Genomic DNA, 22139 nt, shown 5'->3' with positions numbered 1-22139 from the left:
AGTGCAACTGCATTTTAACACTCATACCAGCAGGACAAATGGATGCACAGAAAAGCCCACAGCTTTAGCTTGCAAAGAAATTTGAAATCCTCTCAAACTAAAATGTAAAGCAGAATTTGAAGCTTTTGAGGAAGATTTCAAAGCTTGTCATCGTGGTGAGAGCCGTGCCAGTTAACATGCAGCTGTAGAGTTGAAGTTAGATTACTGGTGAGGCAGGGTAGGGTGCGGTAGGCTGATGTTGTACCATAGGCGAGGCAACTACAGGTAGGATTTTTCCAGCTGAGTTGTGCTTTAAGCTATTCTTAGAGCTAAAAAGAGGGAAAAGGCTTTTCTTGATGCTCGGATTCCTTCCATCCTCCACGTCCGTCTGTGGAGGAGAAGATGCACAGCCACAACTTTCAACACAAATATCTGGTAGTAAATAGAAAATAAATAATAATAATAATAATAAAAAACAGCAGCTGATCCGCAATCATCCTAACATTAGACACACAAAGACGTTACTAAAATTGGCACAAAAAGTTTGATCAATACAGGAGATAAAGGCAACTGGGACATAGTAAAGGGATTCTTTAAAAGTTCTGCTTATCTTTTTAAAAGTAATTCCCTGACTTCTGTCTAATAAAAGTAAAATATATTTAGTGTCACAAGTTTTTTTTTCCGAACCAACTTCTCAAAGGAACTTTGTTTGTTCTACTTTTTGCTTGTAAAGAACATTTTGATTTCTCATCCATCAACAGGAAATTGTCTGTGAAGACGTTTTATAAAAATCAAACATAAACCACGCACACTGACAGAAAGAACACATGGAAAATAAACAGATTTAACAAACAGGTAACTCTGTGACACAACTACACGCCACTGTGTGTTTTACTGCGCTGGAGCTTTTCTACAACTGTCTGATTATCTCCGTGCTGGTAGTAATTGCTTTTCATTAAGTTTCCCAGTTTTCAACCTGTGTAGTCTATTATTATTATTATGCATAAGAATGATTGCATTATGTAGTAAATCAGAATGACCCTTTAGGACTCTGATTGATATCACTCTTTACACTTACAGGAATTTCACAAGATGGCTGAGATTGTTTTTTAAGAGCTCACATTTACTAATAGAACACAGGATCCATGCAAAATGCAGTGTTTTTTGTGATAAAGTGATGGTGTAAAGCACTTTAGTTCTTACTATTTGCGTCTTCTTCTTTTTCTTTTTAATGGCTTTGAAGAAGCCTTGTTTTTGCTTCTCCTTGGTGGGCTCTGGAGGATTCATGACCATCGCTTCTGCAGCAGTCCTGCAGAGCATATGTGGAAAAGGTTTTTTTTTTATAATTACACTCAAGAATAAATTATAATAAAGATGTATCTGCACCTGTAACACATACATATCGAAGTAAAAAAAAAAAAAAAAACATTGAAAAGGATGCCTGAGTTATTTGCTGTGTTTAAATACTCTTTTGTGCAATTACAAAATCGTATTTTTTTTTTCATGCAACTACGATCAGTGTAAGTGCAAATAAAATGCCCTAATGCGGAAAATTATTCTACGGTATTTTTTTTGTCTATTTTCTTTCAGTCAATTAGTGGTTTATAAGTTTGAAGCAACAGAGCTAAGTAACACTGAAAAGTCTAATAGATCCTAATTAACGGTAATGGCAGGCAGGATGAAAAGAAAAAACATCTCAACATTTCCTCAGTGCGCTGCATTTCTAAGCAGCCTGCGCAGGTGAAAGCTGAAACATCTTCTGTTTGCACGTCTACTGTCGCGTTGGCTGCAACACGGCATTGCCGACACACGAGTTCCTACCAATCAAAAGCCGTCTGGCGCTTGGAGTGGTTCACCATGCCACCTGGATCGCCGGCCACGACGGGTACGCCCGGCCCTCTGCCCTGACCAACACCTTCGTGGAAAGAAGAGGAGTTATCCGGTCTGGGGGAGGGGACTGAGGAAAAACAAGGAGGGAAGAAATTGACTGACAGTGTCTCCACACTTTACAATGAGGCGTGTTTGTGTTTAATGTAAATGGTTGATCTGTGGAGTTAAATTTACATAAGTAACAATTTCAGAAATGTTTTGACTGCTTCAGAAAAAAAATCCAGCACGAATGCTAATATTTTAGCCTCTGTATTTTTTTTCTGTGTCCTTGTTTGCAAAGCAAAATGCAGTCTGAGAAAAAAATATGTTCATAACTGATCACAACAAACTGATGCTATCAGCTGAGCTGTAACAACCCAGTGTTGGTGCGCTGAATAAACCATTAGAGTGCCATCTCAGAAACTGTGTTTGCAATCAGTCTTTTACACAGCAAGCTTTTAAAGAAACATTTCTCATACTAATAACACTTAAAAAAAACTCATGCATTTACAATTCTCTCTTCCTACTAATAGGTAGAAGTAACCTGATAAGGGCTCCTATTTACTACATTCATGCTGAGACGTAGCTCATCTGTTAGGACGGCGAAGCTAAAACCCTTTTTTGAGCAAAAAGGTTTTGAATTATTTTGAATTTGTTGGGTAAAAAGACAGGGGTACCTTTATATTGCATTGCTCATTGGTTCCTTGATGAGGAGAGCAATGGGAGGACCGCTATGGAGATAAGCTCTGGCTTTCTTGTGTTTTTATACCCAGTGATAATACTTGACTCTGGTCATGAAGTCCTAATGTTGCGCTCAATTGTGCTTTCTTTCGCCAAATGAATTAAGTTCCAATCAATGTTGTTGCTAGTCGCTAGGTTGTGCTTTAGCTCAAGGCGTCTTTTCAAGAAAGTCACTCGTTTCTGATAAACTGGTGTGTAGGATGTGAGATACAGCGTTTCAAAACTGTAAGAGAAGTCGGTTTATTTTGAAGCAAAGACACACAAAAAAGTTTCTTCTTCAGCAAATATTATGGCAACTGCTTGTGGTGAAATAAAAGGTAAACAAGATTCACAAACAGCACTTAGTAAAATCCTGGTTTGTTTTACAAATTTTAGTATTAAATTAACTGTTTGGAGGGTGTTTTTGATTGCATGTCATTTAAACTTCCACCCTGAAAAAAAAAAAATCCTACTGATTGTTGCATGTGTCAGAGCTGAGTATTTATTCAGTGGTTTCACAGTTAGTATTGTTGCCTCATAGCTACAGCACAAGGTTGGCTGGGGTCTTTCTCAGTGGAGTTGTGCTCTCTCTGTGAAAGCGTTGGACTTTTCCATTAACACAGGACTTTGTCTAACGCTATAAAAACACGGAAATTACAGTTGGTGACTCTGACCTGTCCTTAGCAGTGAGTCAAGTGTTCTAGTCTTGGTTCTGTGACAGAATAGAGATCTGTCCAGGGTGTCCTTTTCCTCCCTAATGTCTTTCACTAATAAAACTAACAGGAGTATGAACAGACCAACCAGAACATTTTGAAGAGTGCAAACGCCAAGCTGCACGTAACCCGACTAGTCTTTAGCTGCAGGCAGCATGAGTTGAGGGGGAGGACTTCACTCACTTAGCGTTCTTTCTTCCTGCGTGTCGTACAGGTAGAAAAGCGTCCCTATATTTGCAATAGAAAATGCAATTCTCCCTCTCGTTTTCTCATTTTGCTCATTCTCAGCACAAAGGGACACAGGTTGCAGCGTTGAAAAGTTCAAAAGAAAAAAAATAATAATTGTTGCATTTGACTGTAGTCAGGAGTCTAACACTAAGTTGCAGTAAAAAAAAAAAAATGTCTTGACAGGTCCTGAGGCTAAGATCCTAAGTCCAGTGCGTCCAAGACTGAGACAAGACCAAGACTTTAAAAATGTGGTCCAACCCTACATTTATTATGAATGTTTTTTTGTTGTCACTTTTCTAATGCAGTTTTACAGGGACAGGGTGCATTAGTACTGTTGCTCTGTGCAGCTCTTTGGTTAACATTGACAGTCTGAATACTAATAAAAAGCCTGTTAAAAAAAACAGTTGCAGCCATTGACAGAAAAACATACAAGCCTCACTTTGAACAAGGTAATAATTTTTATCCCAGCAGGGTAGGTGAGTGTTGGCAAAAGCATTTAGCCTAAAGCACCACTGGGTTAGAGAACAGCCTTCACCTTTGATGGAACATCTCAGTCTTAATTTCTTTTGTTCGTTTGTGCGTCTCAGTCTTGCTTTTAATTGATGAAAATCATATTTAGATGTTTTTCTGCCCCTAGAGTCGTCAGGTTTTACCTCTGTAGAAGCTGCCCACTCTCCGGGGCATGGACTCGGTGAAGATCATCCGGTTCTCCTTGGACGAACCCGCGTCCTCCCCATGAGGGTCGTGATACATACCCACCTAAGAAATACACACGCCGTGCAGAAAAAAAACAAACACGGAGATTTCTTCAGTTTCTCATATCTTCGATATTCTCATTTATCTTTGATTATCAGTCGCTATTTATCTTTACCGGCACACATCACAAGACAGTGAGGACAATCTAAGAGCTTTTCCGTGAGGTTACATTTATAACAGCGACAACGTGCAGTGAAGCTGTCGGAAAAGAAACCAGAAAAAGGCCACGGGTCCTAGCAGTGAGAAGAGCTATCTGGAGGCAGGGTGGAATCAGAGGGTCGGACCTCGTTTTTAGAGCGCTGTGTATGAAAAGCAGCAGAGTTGTCCCTCGTAGAGTCTTTGATGGGGGCACAAGGGTGGCTCATGTCTTTAGGGGGCTGATCACTCTGTAGAGAAGACGGACAGGTGCTGGTCAAAGCAGACAGGAGAAGCAGAATGATGCAGAGACAATGACTATGTAACAGTGACAGTCCCTACACGCACACACACACAGCAGCAGCTTGTACAGCACACACACAGACACCTTTTGTGTGCTCCTATCGTAACCAAAATGATGGTTATACTGTTCTGTGTTTTTAAATAAGCAAGGCCCGTTATATAATTATCCCTGCATGATTTTTTTCTCCTTGATCTGCCAAATCTGTCGGTTGTTGCATTGACTGATTGCATGCAGATGTGAGTTTTAATTGCAGCCGGAGGGCTACGTGGTTCAAAAACTTGGACTTCCCTTTTCCCTCCCTTAATTTGCCAACACCAGTAAAGATGGGTAAAAAGCCTTAAACTAAATTAGTATTTTACTTTTGTGAAACAATCTGAAAGAAACCTTTTTGCATATCCAACCTTTGGTTTAGAGGGGTACAAATAGCCACTGAAACAGAATTGTGTTTGTTACCAAATCACTGACAACCTGAACAGTTTTGAAAGAATATTCAAAAAGAAATATGCATTTAAGTTATAGTGCCTTTTTAATATGAGAAAGTCTAGTAACTTTGAATTAGTAATCTGTGACTTCCTGTTTCTTTGGGTAATAGCATGCCACATGACACACAGGTTCCTTCAGCCACTCTTCGAAATGGGAAAGAGAAGTTGGACAATGGCTTCAGGAAAATAGCTACTCAAGAACCCGTATTTATCTTGCCACTACATACAGTAAGGCAGATGTTAAGGCAGGTGGAAATATCTCTAGAGCTCTTTTTAGAGAACTTTAGCAAAAAGCCTGACATCTTGGGGTCACAATGTGTAATGGATAATGCTGGTTACGGTTTAAAAGTTTATTGAAGGGAAGGAGTCGTGGCAGGCAAGCAGAACCAGACTAGACAGATGAGTAATGGCTGATGGTGCGGGCAGGCAGGGATGAGCAGAAACCGGCGATGTGGACCGGGGAACCACCAGAACGGGCAGAGCGAGCATCTGGAACTCACAGGGAAACATGCAGACACAGGCTACTTTTATCTGAAGAGTCCCGCTGGCTAAGCACCTAGTAACTGGAAGAGGCAGAGCACATCACACACGATGACATAAGATGAGACGTTCTGGCAGTGAGTGGATGACTGAGGCAGGTATATGTAGGCATGTGAACAGGTGAGCACAGTTGACTAATTAGTGCAGCAGGTGGGTCTGATTAAGAGCAAGGTGTTGGCTGGATGGGAAATGAGCTGATTGGCTGGTGACCAAAATCATACAGACCAAAATCATGACACAATGACCATTAGAAATTACCTTTGCAAGGAAAAAGCTGTATGGGTGTCCTATCATACTAGACATACATGTTTGAGATTTGCATAACAGAACTGAGACTTTGATGAGAACTTGAGTGCTTTTGACAGAATGAATGAGCAACAAGCAGTTGCAGGTCGGTCCAGCGTAAAACAAAAACCTCAAGCCGGTGGTTAAGTATGGTGGAAGCTCTGTGATGCTGTGTGTTAGTTTCTCTTTACAAGACGATGGAAACCTTGTGCATACAATCATGGAGTATGTGAAATAATGAAAATCTGGTAGCCTCTGATCGAAAACAAAAAGTGAGCAGTCAATGTATTTTCATGCAAAAAGAAATATGTTTAGCAACCTGAAATTTTCTTCCCTCTAATGATAAAATGTACAAAATTTACAGTACATAGCTACAACATTTTCATCAAAACAATTAATTTTTCGAAAATAATACATCCACAGAATATCTAGAGTGGTGCAGGACACTGAAAAATAAATATATAGTATATAAATAATTGTTTTATTAATTTTTAGGGGTCTAAAATATAATATAATTTACTTTTGATTACGATACCAACGTCAACATGAAAGGATTCTGCATCAATAGGAATAGTAGGTTGAAGTCACGAGAGACAGAGACAGAGACAGATCATAGTAGCTCCGCGATAGCGCTGAGAAATGGCTTCTTATCTGCGTTACATTTCTCAGATTCTAGCGGACAAAAGGAGGGTGAACATTGGTCAAACTTTTGAGCGTTGGTGGCTCGGAGGCCACATGGAGGCTACTGCTTTCCTTCTGAACATTTAAATTAAATGTTTGCTAATGCTAACAATGATGCTAATGCTAATGCTACAGGACCTGTCAGCCTGCCTGGTAAATAGTGCAGGTGAATGTTGGGACGAGAATGGGCGAAGCGCGAGTGCACCGCCTAATGGCTGGGAGGAGTTAAAGTTGTAGCTATCTCATTCAAAGGTTTAATAAAGACAGGCTAGAGTTACATTATGCTTTGTGATAAAAGATGACTTATTTTCAGCTTTTTACATATCTTTACCAGGGGTGCCAATTAATCATCAAATGATAAATTGGATCTTACAGGGCCTGCATCATCTTTTTAGAGCGGATGCTCTAATGTTGTACCATTAACCACACACAGGTTATTGATCACTGACCCTCGTCATGTCATCGGTACAGTCCTCTCTCGAAGAGCTCACAGAATGTCCAGTCAGGTTGGTACGATGTTGCAGCTGGGGGGAGAGGAGTTGGAGGCTACTGGCCCGGGTCGGTATCGCCTGCCCAGGTGGAGGCAACCCCGCCATGACCCCTTCAGACCCATGTGGCCGGTGACGTTCCCGTCTCACGTACATGGAGTGGCGCTGAGGCCGTTGCTGGGAGGAAAAGGGGGACGTATAGCCCAGGCCGTAATGATAAGACTCGTGTGGGGAAGGCAGAGTGTGAGTGTTGGCCATCGCTGGTCCTCCGGGGTCTAGGAGCTCTGGAGCACCAGCATCTTCTGGAGAATGAAAGAGAGCTCATAGTTAATTTTGCGATTTCCATACAGTTGTTTTTACTACAGTTCTAAATACTCTAGCAATCTACGGTAGACACTGTGCTGACCTAAATATCTTAAAGTATAACACCAAGACATTTAATAGGAAAGAAAGCATACCTTTTGCTATCAAACCTACCTGGGGCCAAGGATTTGTGTCTGGATTTGTGTCTCGATGAGGAGTCCAGGGTGCTGCTTTCCAAACGGACATTTCCACTGCCACGCGACGCAGGGCTGTGTCCTGATCGGTCACTGTGTCGAGCAGAGGGACTGCCGGGGGGTCCTGGAAGACCTGAGGGTGCATTGAGGTCTAAACAGCTGGCGGGGAAGAAGCGGGCGCTGGGTCCTGCAACAGCTGATGTGTTGGAGTTTGGGTCATCCGGGTGAAGTCGACCATCATTGAGGTTCCCCACAGATTTAGCGTCACTAAGAGCCCCGTGGCTCTTGGACAGACTGAGATAAGAAGCTGAGCTTTTAGAAGATGAAGACATGGATCCGTGTGCGGAGTCGGCCATACTGTGGGCGTGGCGGCCATGTTGTTTCTCTGCACCAGATTGTAATGTGTTGGTTTTATTTTCCAGGAAGGTGTGGCGGCCGACCTGCTGCTGCTGCTGCTGCTGCTGCTGTTGTTGTTGTTGTTGTTGCTGTTGTTGCTGCTGCTGCTGCTGCTGCTGCTGCTGAGAGCGAGAGGAGCTCGGTTTACTGTGGCTGTACTTTCCCCCATGTCCCTGATCTGGCAGCTTTGTCGTGGGCCCCAAGTTGAAATCAAACTCTGTCTTGTTTTTTGCCTCCTTGGGGCTGAGAAGGTGTGGGAGGTTGTTGTTAGCCAGATCCTTGCTGGAAGAGGCTGAACGATTTAGGGTCTGGGACATGTACTGGACTTTGGGGTGGAGTGTAGGACTTAAACTAGACGGAGGCGGTTTGTTGCCGTTCAGGAAACTCTCATTGCTGAGGTGATGGAGGTCTCCATGTCGAGGGAGGCTGGAACATTCCTTGCTGGTTGATCGGCGACTTGAGCTCTTGGTGTGACTCCTGGAGGGCCAGAGAGATACGTGAAATACTCATCTTCTCCAACACCGCAGTTCACAATCTCTCTATCAGATAATCCCACCTTTGTAAGTAGCCCAAAAATGCTGCACACTATTGGAACTGTTACATAACAAAAACAGTAAATGCTGCACAGACGCACTAACACAAACTAATTTAGCCAACGAACTAGGTCATTATCATGGTAAGAGACACAGTTAAGATGGGAACAAAAGACAAATCCAGACCCAAAAAAGAAATAGCTTGTTATGAAGCCACTTTTTAATGTTATCAACTTCTTTATTTGCTCCCCAACCAGCTTCAGGTGGCCAGCTGGATTTTAGGATTTAGCAAAAATGAACATTAATCCCATGGTAATGTTTCTCCTAATTTCAGGTGTTTCCCTTCAGTTTAGTTAACATCAAAATCTTTGCACTCCACATAACATTACGTTGTAGGCATGAGAAATCTTAACCTAAGGTCAGTGGATTTACTACTAATACAATAATGACAATAACCTCCAGTTGGGACCAACTTTCGGTGATTTCGGGATCAATTTATGACAATTGTGTTAGACTTCCGGTGTGTACTTCCGGCATTGACTGTAAAAATGGTGGTACTCTGCCACTGCAGTATGGTCCTCTTGACCGCTTTGCTAAACCTAAAATTGGGAAAGATAAGTAACAGTGCCATTTAGGTAGACAGCCTTGTGTTGAGCTTTAAAGTGAGGAAAAGGCTGTGAGAAAATAGTCAATGGCCTAATTTTATCATAGCTACAGTCAGAATAGGCCTGATAAGTAAGTACTTTTTCAAAACAACTGGAACTGCAACGAACAAGGCTGGACACCACATTTCATGTTTTTACCACCAAAAATAAGGAGGATGATGGGAAGGAATGTAAAAGAAAAACCCAAAGCTCACAGTTTGCAATCAGCAGCAAAGAGATGTTTTTTTGTGGTCATTAAGTCTTCATAACAATTGAGTGTTTTAGGATTTTTCTTCACAGTTTAAGCTCGGTGGTTGTAACTGAGATGGTTGTTGTGGCTTACAAATTTTAAAACTCTTCAAATATGAAATATCTTCATCACAGTGTTCAACAGAGGTGGGTAGAGTAGCCGTAAATTGTACTTAAGCAAGAGTAGCACTACTTCAACATATTTTTACTCAAGTAAAAGTAAAAAGTTGTCAAAGAAATTACTCAAGTAAGAGTAAAACGGTATTCAGTAAGAAAGCTACCCAAGTACTGAGTAACTAATCATAACAGCTTATGATTCAATATTTTAAAATAATGTAATTGGACAGATAAAAGGTACAGTTATGTGCAAATTCTGGCATTTTAAGGAGAAATGATACACTAAAGACAAAGAAACTTTTCTAAATAATTTCTTTCAACATTAAACTTGAAAGCAATACTTTCAGAAGTTAATGTATATACTGGTACAGTTTGTTAGAACAGTGTAAAGTACTTCCAATGACAATATCTACTGTTTAATGTATGTTCATTTGACCTCCAAATGGTTAATTGAGCTCACTAAATAGAAAATAAGATTAAAATAACAAAGCTTGTGTACAAATAAGAAGTCTCACCTTAAGATAAACTCTAGATTTTTGTTTCTCTGGTGTATTTTTGATTAAAACCAGTATGTTCTTTATTCATGAAGTTACTCGCAGTAGGTAGAGTAGTCAGAAATCTTACTCAAGTAAGAGTAGCGATACTTGAGTGACAATATTACTCAAGTAAAACTAAAAAGTACCTTACAGTAATACTGCTCTAAAAGTAAAATTTTCCCAAAATGTTACTCAAGTAAATGTAACTAAGTAAATGTAACTAGTTACCGCTCACCTTTGGTTTTCAACAACTCTACAAGCAAGCTGAGGCACAGAGAGGAGGTGGTGTTTTATTTCCTCAGTTTGTGAGGAAAATAACATAAATAATTAAATGTCTTGGGTAATTCTAACAATTGTTGTATTATTTTTATACGATTTTTGTGGCAACAAAAGGCACACGGCGAACATCCTATGGTTGGGAAACAAGCCAGACGGCTGCATTTAAGATTAATAACCTCTATAAATGGGACGTCCGCTCTACCACTACGCCACATGCTGCCCTGATTCCAGCAGCCTTCAGGACACAGTGTTCAGCAGCTGTTATCTGCTCTTTAACTCAGACTAACTCTATGTTGCAACCCGATAGTCAGACATAACCATTTTTAACGTGACAAAAACAATCCATTTCATTTAAAGCAGCACTATGTAAATTTTTACCCAAGTATTAACTTAATTTCAGATATATTAAATGATTTTTCAGGTCAATATACAACACTTGATGCGTATCAAAGCTTTTGTGTGGGCTCAGTCGCCGAATGGGTTGTGGGTCTCTAGGTCACATGAGCAGCTCTATGTCACGGTGTTCTGAGCTACAACGAAACAAAACGGATATAACACTTATCAGACATATTTATTTGGTTCTCTGTAAGATTTAATCTAGAGGGTTATAAGTAACTACATGGCTTCTCAGTCTGCTGGTCCAAAGTCGTCTGCTATCAGATTCCAAAACACGGAGGACTTTTGCAAACCTGGGCAAGACCCTTGGCTCCAGAATGCTCCCCAGGTGCCACAGTGGCAGCCCACTGCTCACAAAGCGATGGGTTAAATGGAGAGGATGAATTTCACTGGAGTTTATGTTGCAATGACAAATAAAGATAATCATTATATTTTATTTGCTATATTCATGAGCATCAATGAATGCTCATTGTCCATATTTAGTCCAGAAATCTATGCTGAAAGTTGAACTTTTTCACCCCTTATGTTCTGCCCAAATTTGTCCAAATAAACACGGACACTGAATGTCACATTTTAACTTTTTAAGTGTTTACACCTCATGTTGTGCCGGCATGTTAACTTGTCCAGATTGCAATGCAACTGAACTGCTCTGATTCAAAATTGACATAACTTAGATTTTACACATTGTCGGCCTCAATTTTTAACTGAACCAACTTCGTCATTAATTACTCCACTGAGTTACAGCTTTAAAACCAATCTCATGCATTTGTTTCCATCATTAGTGATCCACCACATAAAATAATAATTATAAACAATACGATACTGCAAACTTTGAATTGCCAAAATTTGGGACACGAGTAAAGGACAGACGTAAAACCTTGTAGGAACAGTATTCTCTCCGTGGTGGTGTGTTTTCCTCTTGGACGAGCGGGGTGGGTTTGGAGATGCAGGAGAAGATTTTTCCCGCTCTGCCTGCCTGAGCGGCTGGAAAGCTGGATGGTTCAAACACTGCTCGGTTAGAAAGCGCTCAGTAGGGTTCAGCAGCAACATACTCTGAAAGGAAAACACAAGCACATAAGGTGTATTGAGCAAGCAGTCAACAATCTCACGCATCCTGACACATATATTGCCAAAGATTTACAAGAATTTAGATAGGTATTTATTAGAAAAAGATATGAATGTTTCTATGCAATTTACCTTCATCAAATCCAGCATCAAGCCACTCATAATTCCTTGGTACCGTCTCTCCAAAGTCTGAGGATGAGTAACTGTGGGAAACTGGCAGAGAAACAAACACCGGATAAAACTTTAATCCGGCAATAACTTGTGTGTTGTTTTCTTTAGACTCATACTGGGCTTCACAACACAAAGTAAATGTTCCTGCCTGTAAAAAAAAAAGAAAAAAAGTAACTCTCAGTTCGGATGACACAGATCACACTAAACAAACTACTGAGCTTGCGCACACATTCACAAACGCAAAGCTTTTCTCAGCCTTCTGGGACATTTTCTCTTGCTGTTAAGCCGAACACCAACCACCTATCTCATGAGTCATAGCAATCCACTCAGTCATGGTGCTGGGAACATTGGCACAACATGAAATGGATACAAAGAAGAGACAGGAGAGAGCAGGAAAAGAAGGAAAAGGAGAGAAGCGCAGGATAAAACGAAAGAACAAGGAAGGAAGGAAGGAAGGAAGGAAGGAAGGAAGGAAGGAAGGAAGGAAGGAAGGAAGGAAGGAAGGAAGGAAGGAAGGAAGGAAGGAAGGAAGGAAGGAAGGAAGGAAGGAAGGAAGGAAGGAAGGAAGGAAGGAAGGTTCATGTTTCCTACCCTGATTCCATGAAATCGTGGGTTGTTGTAAAAGAGTTTCATCTGTTCAGCAGGAAGAGGCCCCAGAACCTTCTGAATGGTGAAGAGCTAGAGGTAAAAATGCGTAAATCAAGAACGACATGACTTGAACTGAACTGCACAAATGCTTTCCTGGCATTGCGTCGCTTTAGTAACAAACAGCTATAGCGCAGTCTCTTGGAGGACAGATTTTCCAAGTTGTCTGTTGTAAAAACAACACGAACACCACCTGACGTCATCATTTTACAGTTCCTATAAAATCTGGTAAAGGTTTAGCAGCACTTCTGAACTTCTGGATCAATTTATACCAGTGTCACACATAATGTTGATGAACGTCCCCATGTGTTTTTGAACGCACACTGTAAACATGTAAAAAGATTTCACGTTAATTTGGTGTTACTGATCAAAGGCAAACACAGCCTTTAGCTTCAACACTGACAATGACTTAGGTGGTGGTATATTCCAATTTAGTTTGGGTGCCTTAAGCAGCTGCAGAGCTCCCTTATGCTTTGGGCTGGCTCTCAGGATTTTTTCTGGTGGTCTTTAAAGTCGGTTTATTCCCTTGCATCACCGTATGACCAAAAATGGGGGAGATGAGTGCAGCTAAAAACCCACATAAGAATAAAGTGATGAGGCTGAAAGGAAACTGCTGAAAGTTTGTCATCTTTTCTGTGTTTTTGTCACTTTAAAAGTCACAACTTTTTTTTCCAATTTTACCTTGCAAAAGCTTTTGACACTTTAAATCCTATAATTATCATTCAATAAAAACAATAAAGCTTCTTGTAGATCAGAAATGCAGCCTCTGTCAAAGAAAATGTATTTTCAAGTTGCTTTAAAGAATAAACTACAAACAGGCTTTTATCTCTTGGAAGGTATAAGGGATTCTAAACACAAGGTTTTAATATTTTTAATTCTCCTTTTCTAATCTAGTATAAAATGCAGCAGTACGAACCTGATCAATCTCACTTTCTCCTGGAAACAAAGGCTGTCCATCACTCAACTCCCCCAGGATACACCCCACCGACCACATGTCCACAGCCTTTCCGTAGGGAGCCCTGCAACAAAGGGAAACAACAACTATGATCACACTATTTATGCAGAAAATGATCCAGGGCAAAAGAAAATTCAGTGAACAACATGATCACCTTGTTAATTACATGGTAGTGTGATAATGACAACAATGGAGGGTGATGAGGGTGAAAAAGAAGCCATAATATTAAGCGGATATATGGATAATAAGAGAGTGATATTTTTCATTGGTGACCTTAAACAACATATATTCTTTGGCTCCTAGAGAAGATTTCTGAGGCAACAGAACTGTGCGGAGTCTGGTGAGAAATGGTGAGAGATCTGGCAGAGGAGAAGAAAAGGAGCGCTGGTGTTGGAGGGAGAGAGTATTTGAGTGGGAGGCATTCAAACACTGTCTCAGTAAATGTTCCAGGGCATTTACTAAATCAAGCCACAGCAGTGCGGATAGATGACGTTCATCTGTCTCCAAGCCAGGATGGACACTCGATGCAGCAAAATCACCAAAAAAAAGAGCAGCATTAAAGAATTAAAATAAAGAGAAGTTGTTTTTTATCTCAAAATACAGTAAATTCATATTAGTTTATCTTCCAACGCAGCGTCTACTAATCTGACTTTATGGCAGAGCCATTACTAAACTAACATTTAATGAACAACTTGCGTTAGAGATGCGGTACAGTCAGTCTATATTGATCATTAGAGCATCATCGTTGGCTTTTAAAATCCATTTTACAAAATTACATAGTTTTTTCATGTCTTTACATGAAGCTGTCGACAGACATAAACTCTCACAGACCTGCTTATTTGCTATCACTATTTTCATAAACCACGACAAAAAAGATACATTATATTAAACTTAATGACTTTATTGGAAAATAATATTTAATTTGTGAAAAAGTTGGTGGGTTTTAGAACAGGACGAACAGCTGGTGCATCCCAATAAATTAGAATATGAATATATAAAATGCTAATTAATTTCCGTGTTTAAATTCCACAAGTGAAAAACTTATAGTAGAGTCTCACACAGAGATATATATTGGTTATATCTGCAAGGAACGATTTTTGGCTTAAAGCTGAGGCAAATCAGAAATTCAAGAAATTTAAAAATGTTCTCAGAAAATTTTTATATTAGATTAGAACAATAGAATAAGATTTCTAATAAAGAAACATTAGCCTGTTTAGATGCAGAAGATTATGGAAAATAGAAGGCCTTTACTTTTTGACAGTTAATATTATGTAATTCTCTTGTATTTTTAAAGACGGTGTAATGGATTTATTATTATTATTATTATTATTATTATTATTATTATTATTATTATTATTATTATTATTATTATTATTATTATTATTATTATTATTATTATTATTATTATTATTATCATCCATCCATTCCACCAATTTTCTGACTCATTTATCCCTCATGGGGTCGTGAGGGGTGCTGGTGCCCATCTCCAGAATTCAGCGGGAGAGAGGTGGGGTACACCCTGGACAGGTCGCCAGTCTATTGCAGGGCAACACAGAGACACACAGGACAAACAACCCTCTCGCACATTCTCGCACATACTCACGCCTAAGGACAATTTAGAGAGACTAATTAACCTAACATGTCTTTTGTGGGGGCTGCACAGTGGAGCAGTGGGTAGCGCTGGTGCCTTGCAGCAAGAAGGTCCTGGGTTTGAGTACAACCCAGGGTCTTTCTGCATGGAGTTTGCATGTTCTCCCTGTGCATGCGTGGGTTCTCTCCGGGTACTCCGGCTTCCTCCCACAGTCCAAAAACATGACTATTAGGTTAATTGGCTTCTCCAAATTGTCCTTAGGTGTGAATGGTTGTTTGTCCTGTTTGTCTCTCTGCGACAGACTGGTGACCTGTCCAGGGTGTACCCCGCCTCTCGCCCAGTAAACGCTGGAGATAGGCACCAGCAACCCCCATGACCTCATGAGGGATTAAGCGGTTCGGAAAATGGATGGATGGCTGGATGGATGTCTTTTGTGGGAGGAAGCCGGAGTACCCGGAGAGAACCCACGCATGCACAGGGAGAACATGCAAACTCCATGCAGAAAGACCCAGGGTTGGGTTTGAACCCAGAACTTTCTTGCTGCAAGGCACCAGCGCTACCCACTGCGTTACTGTGCAGCTCTATTATTATTATTATTATTATTATTATTATTATTATTATAAGCCATATGTTATGAAACGTTTGCTGTCTTTTAGTGTATATTTTTTCATACTTTTCTACCCTTTTCACTCCCAGTAAATTGATTGCTCATTTCTATAGTGAGGAAATAATTTCTAGCACCTCTACATATAATTCTAGCCTTTTCTATGCTGTTAAATTCTACAAAATGTGGAAATAAATACATTTTAATATATATAATATTTGACCTGTATTAAGCAATTCTTTGGTAGGAAAAATGTTTGTAGATGTAGGTCACCCCTACAGTCTCGGGAAAACGCTAACTTCCATCCATCCATCCATCCATCCATCCATCCATCCATCCATCCATCCATCCATCCATCCATCCATCCATCCACATCCATCCATCCATCCATCCATCCATCCATCCATCCATCCATCCATCCATCCATTTCTAACACTTTTATCGCTTGTGGGGTTGCGAGGGATAGGCGAAAAAAAAGACAACCAAACAAAAACTAAAGAAGGAGCTTCCACTTCCCATTTAACGACATGCACAGTGACTTACCCCAGCAGCAGCTCAGGTGAGCGGTACCACCTTGTGGCCACATACTCAGTGTAGTTGGCATCTGTCCCTTCAGACAGGTTACGAGCAAAACCTGAGTCAGAGGAGGACAGAGATTATTATTTCAAGTAGACTTTATTTTTTTTGCCAGAAATGCATAAACGTCCAGTTAATAACAGGAAAGGATATTCAGTATATATACTGCTTGGACAGCTACAGTGACAACATGGTGATATTTGCCATGTGACCAGACTAATTAGTTATGTGACTGCAGGCGATCTGGGACGACGCTTTAGATAATTGGTGTAAAGAAAGCCCATTTTAAGCAGGGAGAAGTCACAGTAAACAGAATGCCAGCTCCAACAGTGAATACCAAACAAATCCACCCCAGCTCACTCAGTGGGATGGTATCAGCTAATTATTCAGAGCCAGCTGACCGTATCACTTTTGCAAATATGCATCCAAAATTAAAATACACACCTAGAACAGTGCAAAAGGTTAAACTCATGAAATACGAGTACATTGCATCAATGTGTTTGGCATATAAGGAGGGTTTCTGTTACCAACAGAACTTTTGGTTTGACAGAAATTTCACCAATTAACCAAAAACAGCCACCAGGGTATGTTTATGTTGCTTATAGGCAGTTTCCCAAAAGCAGATTTTATCTCTCTTATACACAATTTACTGTACAGGGAAACAAATTACAGGCCAAAAATAAAACAAACTGATTTTAAAAGTAGTTATTATGTAAAAGTAGATATAAAAGTAGTTATTTAAAAATCATAGGGAATCAGAGGGTACATTAGCTATTTGAGAAATACAGATTATTAATATGACATTAGATAAGAACAGGGTTATTAGCTTATAAAGAATAGAAGGTTAAGAATGCAAAAAACAAAACAAGAAAACACAACTCACCGAAATCACAAAGTTTAAGAACGTCATCAGAGCTGATGAGAAGGTTCTCTGGTTTAATATCTGTAGAAGAGATGATTTAGCTCAATATCTTGTTGCATGACTGATTACTATATATATATATATATATATATATATATATATATATATATATATATATATATATATATATATACATTAACAATCCAATTTAACCTTGCATCATAATTTCAGTGTACATGCAGAACACCTGTATAACTAGAAATAAAAAAAGAGCCTGAGTGCAGTGATTAAAATATGTCACACAGCAGATGTGCTCATCATTCTTTCTGTGACTCCATAACACTCTTAAATAGGAAATTTAAAAAAATGTTAACCTTTCAAAGAGAAGCCTTTTTTACGGCTCATAAATGGGGCAATATAAGCTTAATGACTGGATGCAGTTTTTTTTTTTTAATTAGTCTTGCTGATACAACTCAGTAGCATCGTGCCATTAAAATTGCTTGGCTGCATTTGTCCTTCCAAACAGTAGGAGTCACTACTGATGTTGCTCCACAGCAGGAATAGCAGCAGAGAAAAAAGCCCTAAAGGTTTCATAGGCGTCACTTCTATCTTTCTTTTGAGCAGATTGGATTTTACTTTTACAAAGATTTAAAAACGAATCAATCAAGATTTATTGCAAAGAATTGCATGTAATCACGGCTCTCTGTCTCAGTGGCTTGTAGAGGTGCTTGTCCATTAACTGGTGCAAATCAATTCAGCTTCACATCTCTTCAATCAGGGATGTATTTTTAGGTTCACTTTAGATTGTATTACTATAAAGATTTGTCACATCTTACACAAGTGTAGGAAGGAAGGAAGGAAGGAAGGAAGGAAGGAAGGAAGGAAGGAAGGAAGGAAGGAAGGAAGGAAGGAAGGAAGGAAGGAAGGAAGGAAGGAAGGAAGGAAGGAGGGAAGGATAGCAAAGATGAATACTCACCTCTGTGTACAATTTCATTCTTGTGACACCAGTTGATGGCTTTGATGAGCTGGAAGATGTAGCTGCGGACCTTTTCTGGTGGCGCACCATTGGGAAATTCCTCCAGCAGTTCAAGCATATTCTGAAAAACCACAAAAATAACATCATCAAAAAAGATCCAGCCTGTTTAGAAGCAGTATCCATCCATCCATCCATCCATCCATCCATCCATCCATCCATCCATCCATCCATCCATCCATCCATCCATCCATCCATCCATCCATCCATCCATCCATCCATCCATCCATCCATCCATCCATCCATCCATCCATCCATCCATCCATCCATCCATCCATCCAGTACAGTAAATTTCTGCAGGGAATAACATTTTAGTTGGCTTTGATTTAAAAAAATTACAAAAGTGTTTGGGAACTCCGGCAACACAATGGGAATTAGCGTTACTTAGTTCCAGCACTGTTTCTACGTTGCCATGGCAACACCATTTTTTTAATGCTAAACTGAGCAGTCAGCATCCTTCTAGGGCTGTCAAAAAGAATCAATATTTTGATATAATCGACAGTTTAAGAATGAATTATTCAAAGATACTTATGTACTTCAAAATCAATATAAACTGACCCTGCCACATTTGCCCAGACTGTGGCTCTTCCTTCTGCAGAACCACTGCAATAACAGAGGCAATCAGCCCCCCCACTCACTGCAGCTGCTCACTTGACAGAAACAAAGATCCGCTGCTGGAAGTTTAAAACTCTAGCATGTTGAGTACTACACTACAGTACCTGCTGCTGTTGTTGATCACTAAAAATATATATAAATGCAAAACTACCAGAAAGGCAGACATTGTACTGCCTTCTGCTGAATATATTTGCATTGACCAGATCCTCTTTTACAAGGTAAAAAAAAAAAATACGTTTTGTTTGCACCAGATCAATGTTTGTTTTGAAATCCTTTATTTTCATTGACAATGATTTTTTTATTTGGCCCTCCGTAATCGCATCAACAGCAGATTGACAGGCAAATCTGTGGCACATTAAAAATAAGCAATTATAATTAAAAAAAATATTTGTACGAATGAATCAAAAATACATACTTCATTAAAGGATACTAAAACCTATGCTAAGTTCTATCTGGTCTGTTTTGCCAAACAGAGAAGTGGCACTTTTAAATTATATATTTTTCTAAACGAGGACTGAAATGTTTCCAAACTTATTGGTTTTGCCCTAGTTAAGGAAGTTAAGCTATTGCCATACTGTAATTAATCATATTATTTCTCTTAACCAGAAAGAACCCTGTGCCTTAAAAAAAAAATTGCTGTGGTATCAAAAATGGTATCAAGTTTCAATGTATTTTTCTTAGTATTAGTACTGAGTTTGAAATATTTTGACCATGACAACCCTACATCCCACAGCTATAAAGTAGACTGGATGAAGCAGCATAAAGATGTGCTGTGTGCACAATATGCAGACTTGATTAAATAAACATGGGAACATTATTATACTGACCCTCTCAACATATTCAAAGACGAGGTAGAGTTTCCCCCTCCTGCGAAAAGCCTCTTTCAGTTCGACAATGTTGTCCTGCTTCAGGGTCCGGAGCATCTTCAGCTCCCGAAGGGTCGTCTCCTTAACCTCCTCATTTTCTGTGTGGGCATTCAAAGAACAATATATATTTCTGCACTTTCACCATCTCTCCTTACTTTCGACCATCTTTTTAATGGTTCACTCACCTTCACTGTCTTTGAACTTCTTGATGGCCACCAGCTCATTGGTTTCCTGTGAAGAACAATGCACAACAGTTTAGGTTCCTGTTTGAAAAAAAGGGATTAATTACCTTTAAGGAAGGGAAGAGGCTAAGATAGATTGGCTATTAAGATTGGAAATGCAAAGTAAAAATGTGAAAAATGTTAGAATTACATTTCAATTCTAAAAACCTTTTAACATGCCTATTTTTGCAAAAATGCAACAAATCTTACATATTATACAAGCACCCAATGTATTTGCCTAATGCCAGTTATTCAGTGCGCACCTAGGAACCTTTGGCAAACGCTTCTTTCTGGTACGACTGGTCCCTGACGGACGTATTTCCTGCTAACGCAAGAGGACTAACCTATTAGCAAAAAAGACAAATCCAGACTGGAAATTAAAAAGCTATTTTTGTATATGAGGTAAGTTGCACTACGCTAAAAATACATACTTGCTTATTGACTGCTTCTACAACCAATGTTATGAGATGGACTGTGTGACAAGTTTTTTTAAGCTATCAAAATATTTCAGTTTGTTGCATACTTGCAACATTCAGTCACTGCGCTAATGCAAGTCCTAAACAGTGCTATAAAGCAAATTGCTTTCAGAACTGATTTTCTTTAGGAACCCCTAGTTATTTTGCCTAGCTATCTTCAATAACCCTCTTACAAATAACATGCTGAGATATAAATGTAATTTTGGCTATTTATTTGTATGCAGATTAAAATTAATTAAATTACACAAAGTGTGATGTTCACCTTTGCCTCAACAAAAAACAAGAACTGCTTCTGTGAATTCCACAAGTGAGAGGAATGGGTGAACAAATGTGTTACAAATTTGCAACATACCTAAATTTCTATGTTTTTTTTTGTGCAAGAGTCAAAGTAACTTAGTTTAACAGCTACTTAAAGGCAGAAAATACAGACATATTTTTTTCATTAAGGGGTTAAGAGCCCAACATTCCGGCTTAGTTTAGGAAATGGAATAAAATAATAAAGACAACTCTAGATTAAAGTTTTTCCACACAAATTCATAAAACATTATATAATTTTGCTATTGCTTGAAATTGGATTTATGATAAGTTCTGAAGGCTGAATTATTTTAGTTTGCTGTCACTAAAATGAACCACAATTCAGTGGCATCTCTAAATACCCATTTAATTTGTTCTAAAATGGTGTTTGTATATTGAGAATTTCAATTTGGAAACATGTTTCCCCAAAGAAAATAATATAATTTAAAATAATTTGTTGAAAACCTACCACCCAAATCCCAACTAAAACATGGACAGCACTGAAAGTCTGTCATTTTCAGCATAAGCGTCATTGATCCTATAATATAACATTCCTAGAGCCATTGTTTGATTAAATAATGATAAAAAATAAGGACAACAAAGTTTCACTTGTACACTCATGTATTTGGCATGATGGAAAAGGTTCCCAGCTGTTAATATATATAAATGTATTTTTAAGCCTATTAAAAAAAAAAAAATAAAAAAAAAAAAAAATTTAAATAACTTAAAGGAGGGCATCATGGTTTCTCATCCTAGAGCACTTCTAAAAACTGTGAGGCTCACAATTGTCTCACTCTTTTTCCTGCATTGTTTCCTTGTTGCTTAGTGCTCTTTAGGTCCACCCTTCACTTGTTCTCTTTCTTTCATGATTGTTGAGTCTTCCTTTTTAGGTTATTCTTTCAACTTTCTAATGTATTTTTATGTTCCTTATACTTGGCAAGTTATTCCTGTCAAGTCTCTGTTTGTGTTTTTCTCACATTTTGTATCAGCTCCATTCGTGTTTAATTCAACCTTCCACCCTCAGCCACAACCACAATCTAATTAAGCTCATTCACTCCACCTGCTGCCTGCTCATCACATTCATGCTTCCCACCTGTTTCCCTGCTATTTAGGCTCTCATTTCTCATATGCTCCTCGCTGCATTGTACTGTTTTGTTCGTGCCCAGCCAAGTTATGCCCATGTTGGTTGCCACACTGCCTCTAGTCCACCAAAAAGTTTTTGCCTTTCATTTATTAAACTTTTTTTTTTTAAATAAAATCTAACAAAATGTATGATTTATCATGGCTTTTACTTTTTACTTTTTTTTTACATCACAAACCAGGGGTCAGTACACTTTT

At 39.1% G+C, this 22139-nt stretch overlaps 1 protein-coding gene across 5 annotated transcripts in view; it reads right to left on the bottom strand.

Moving 5' to 3' along the window:
• The window catches only part of cdkl5 (cyclin-dependent kinase-like 5), a 53227-nt gene that overhangs the window by 5575 nt on the left and 25513 nt on the right, over window positions 1-22139 (bottom strand). Inside the window, exons 4-19 of one of the 5 annotated variants that reach the window (XM_021322533.2) lie at window positions 19996-20041; window positions 19772-19908; window positions 18273-18393; window positions 17318-17377; window positions 16402-16492; window positions 13625-13727; window positions 12655-12741; window positions 12025-12105; window positions 11705-11880; window positions 7658-8550; window positions 7142-7479; window positions 4550-4651; window positions 4163-4268; window positions 1801-1936; window positions 1183-1288; window positions 206-367 (exon numbers count right to left, since the gene is read on the bottom strand). In XM_021322533.2, the coding sequence (XP_021178208.2) occupies window positions 206-367; window positions 1183-1288; window positions 1801-1936; window positions 4163-4268; window positions 4550-4651; window positions 7142-7479; window positions 7658-8550; window positions 11705-11880; window positions 12025-12105; window positions 12655-12741; window positions 13625-13727; window positions 16402-16492; window positions 17318-17377; window positions 18273-18393; window positions 19772-19908; window positions 19996-20041 (2745 nt within the window). Of the gene's footprint in view, window positions 1-205; window positions 368-1182; window positions 1289-1800; window positions 1937-4162; window positions 4269-4549; window positions 4652-7141; window positions 7483-7657; window positions 8551-11704; window positions 11881-12024; window positions 12106-12654; window positions 12742-13624; window positions 13728-16401; window positions 16493-17317; window positions 17378-18272; window positions 18394-19771; window positions 19909-19995; window positions 20042-22139 lie in introns of all 5 variants that reach the window. The other 4 variants (XM_012874452.3, XM_036136115.1, XM_021322534.2 and 1 more) reach the window with 4 other exon arrangements.

The sequence above is a fragment of the Fundulus heteroclitus genome, chromosome 4 (genome assembly GCF_011125445.2).
Source record: "Fundulus heteroclitus isolate FHET01 chromosome 4, MU-UCD_Fhet_4.1, whole genome shotgun sequence".
Taxonomy (NCBI): domain Eukaryota; kingdom Metazoa; phylum Chordata; class Actinopteri; order Cyprinodontiformes; family Fundulidae; genus Fundulus; species Fundulus heteroclitus.
This window is presented reverse-complemented; position numbering and strand designations above follow the sequence as displayed.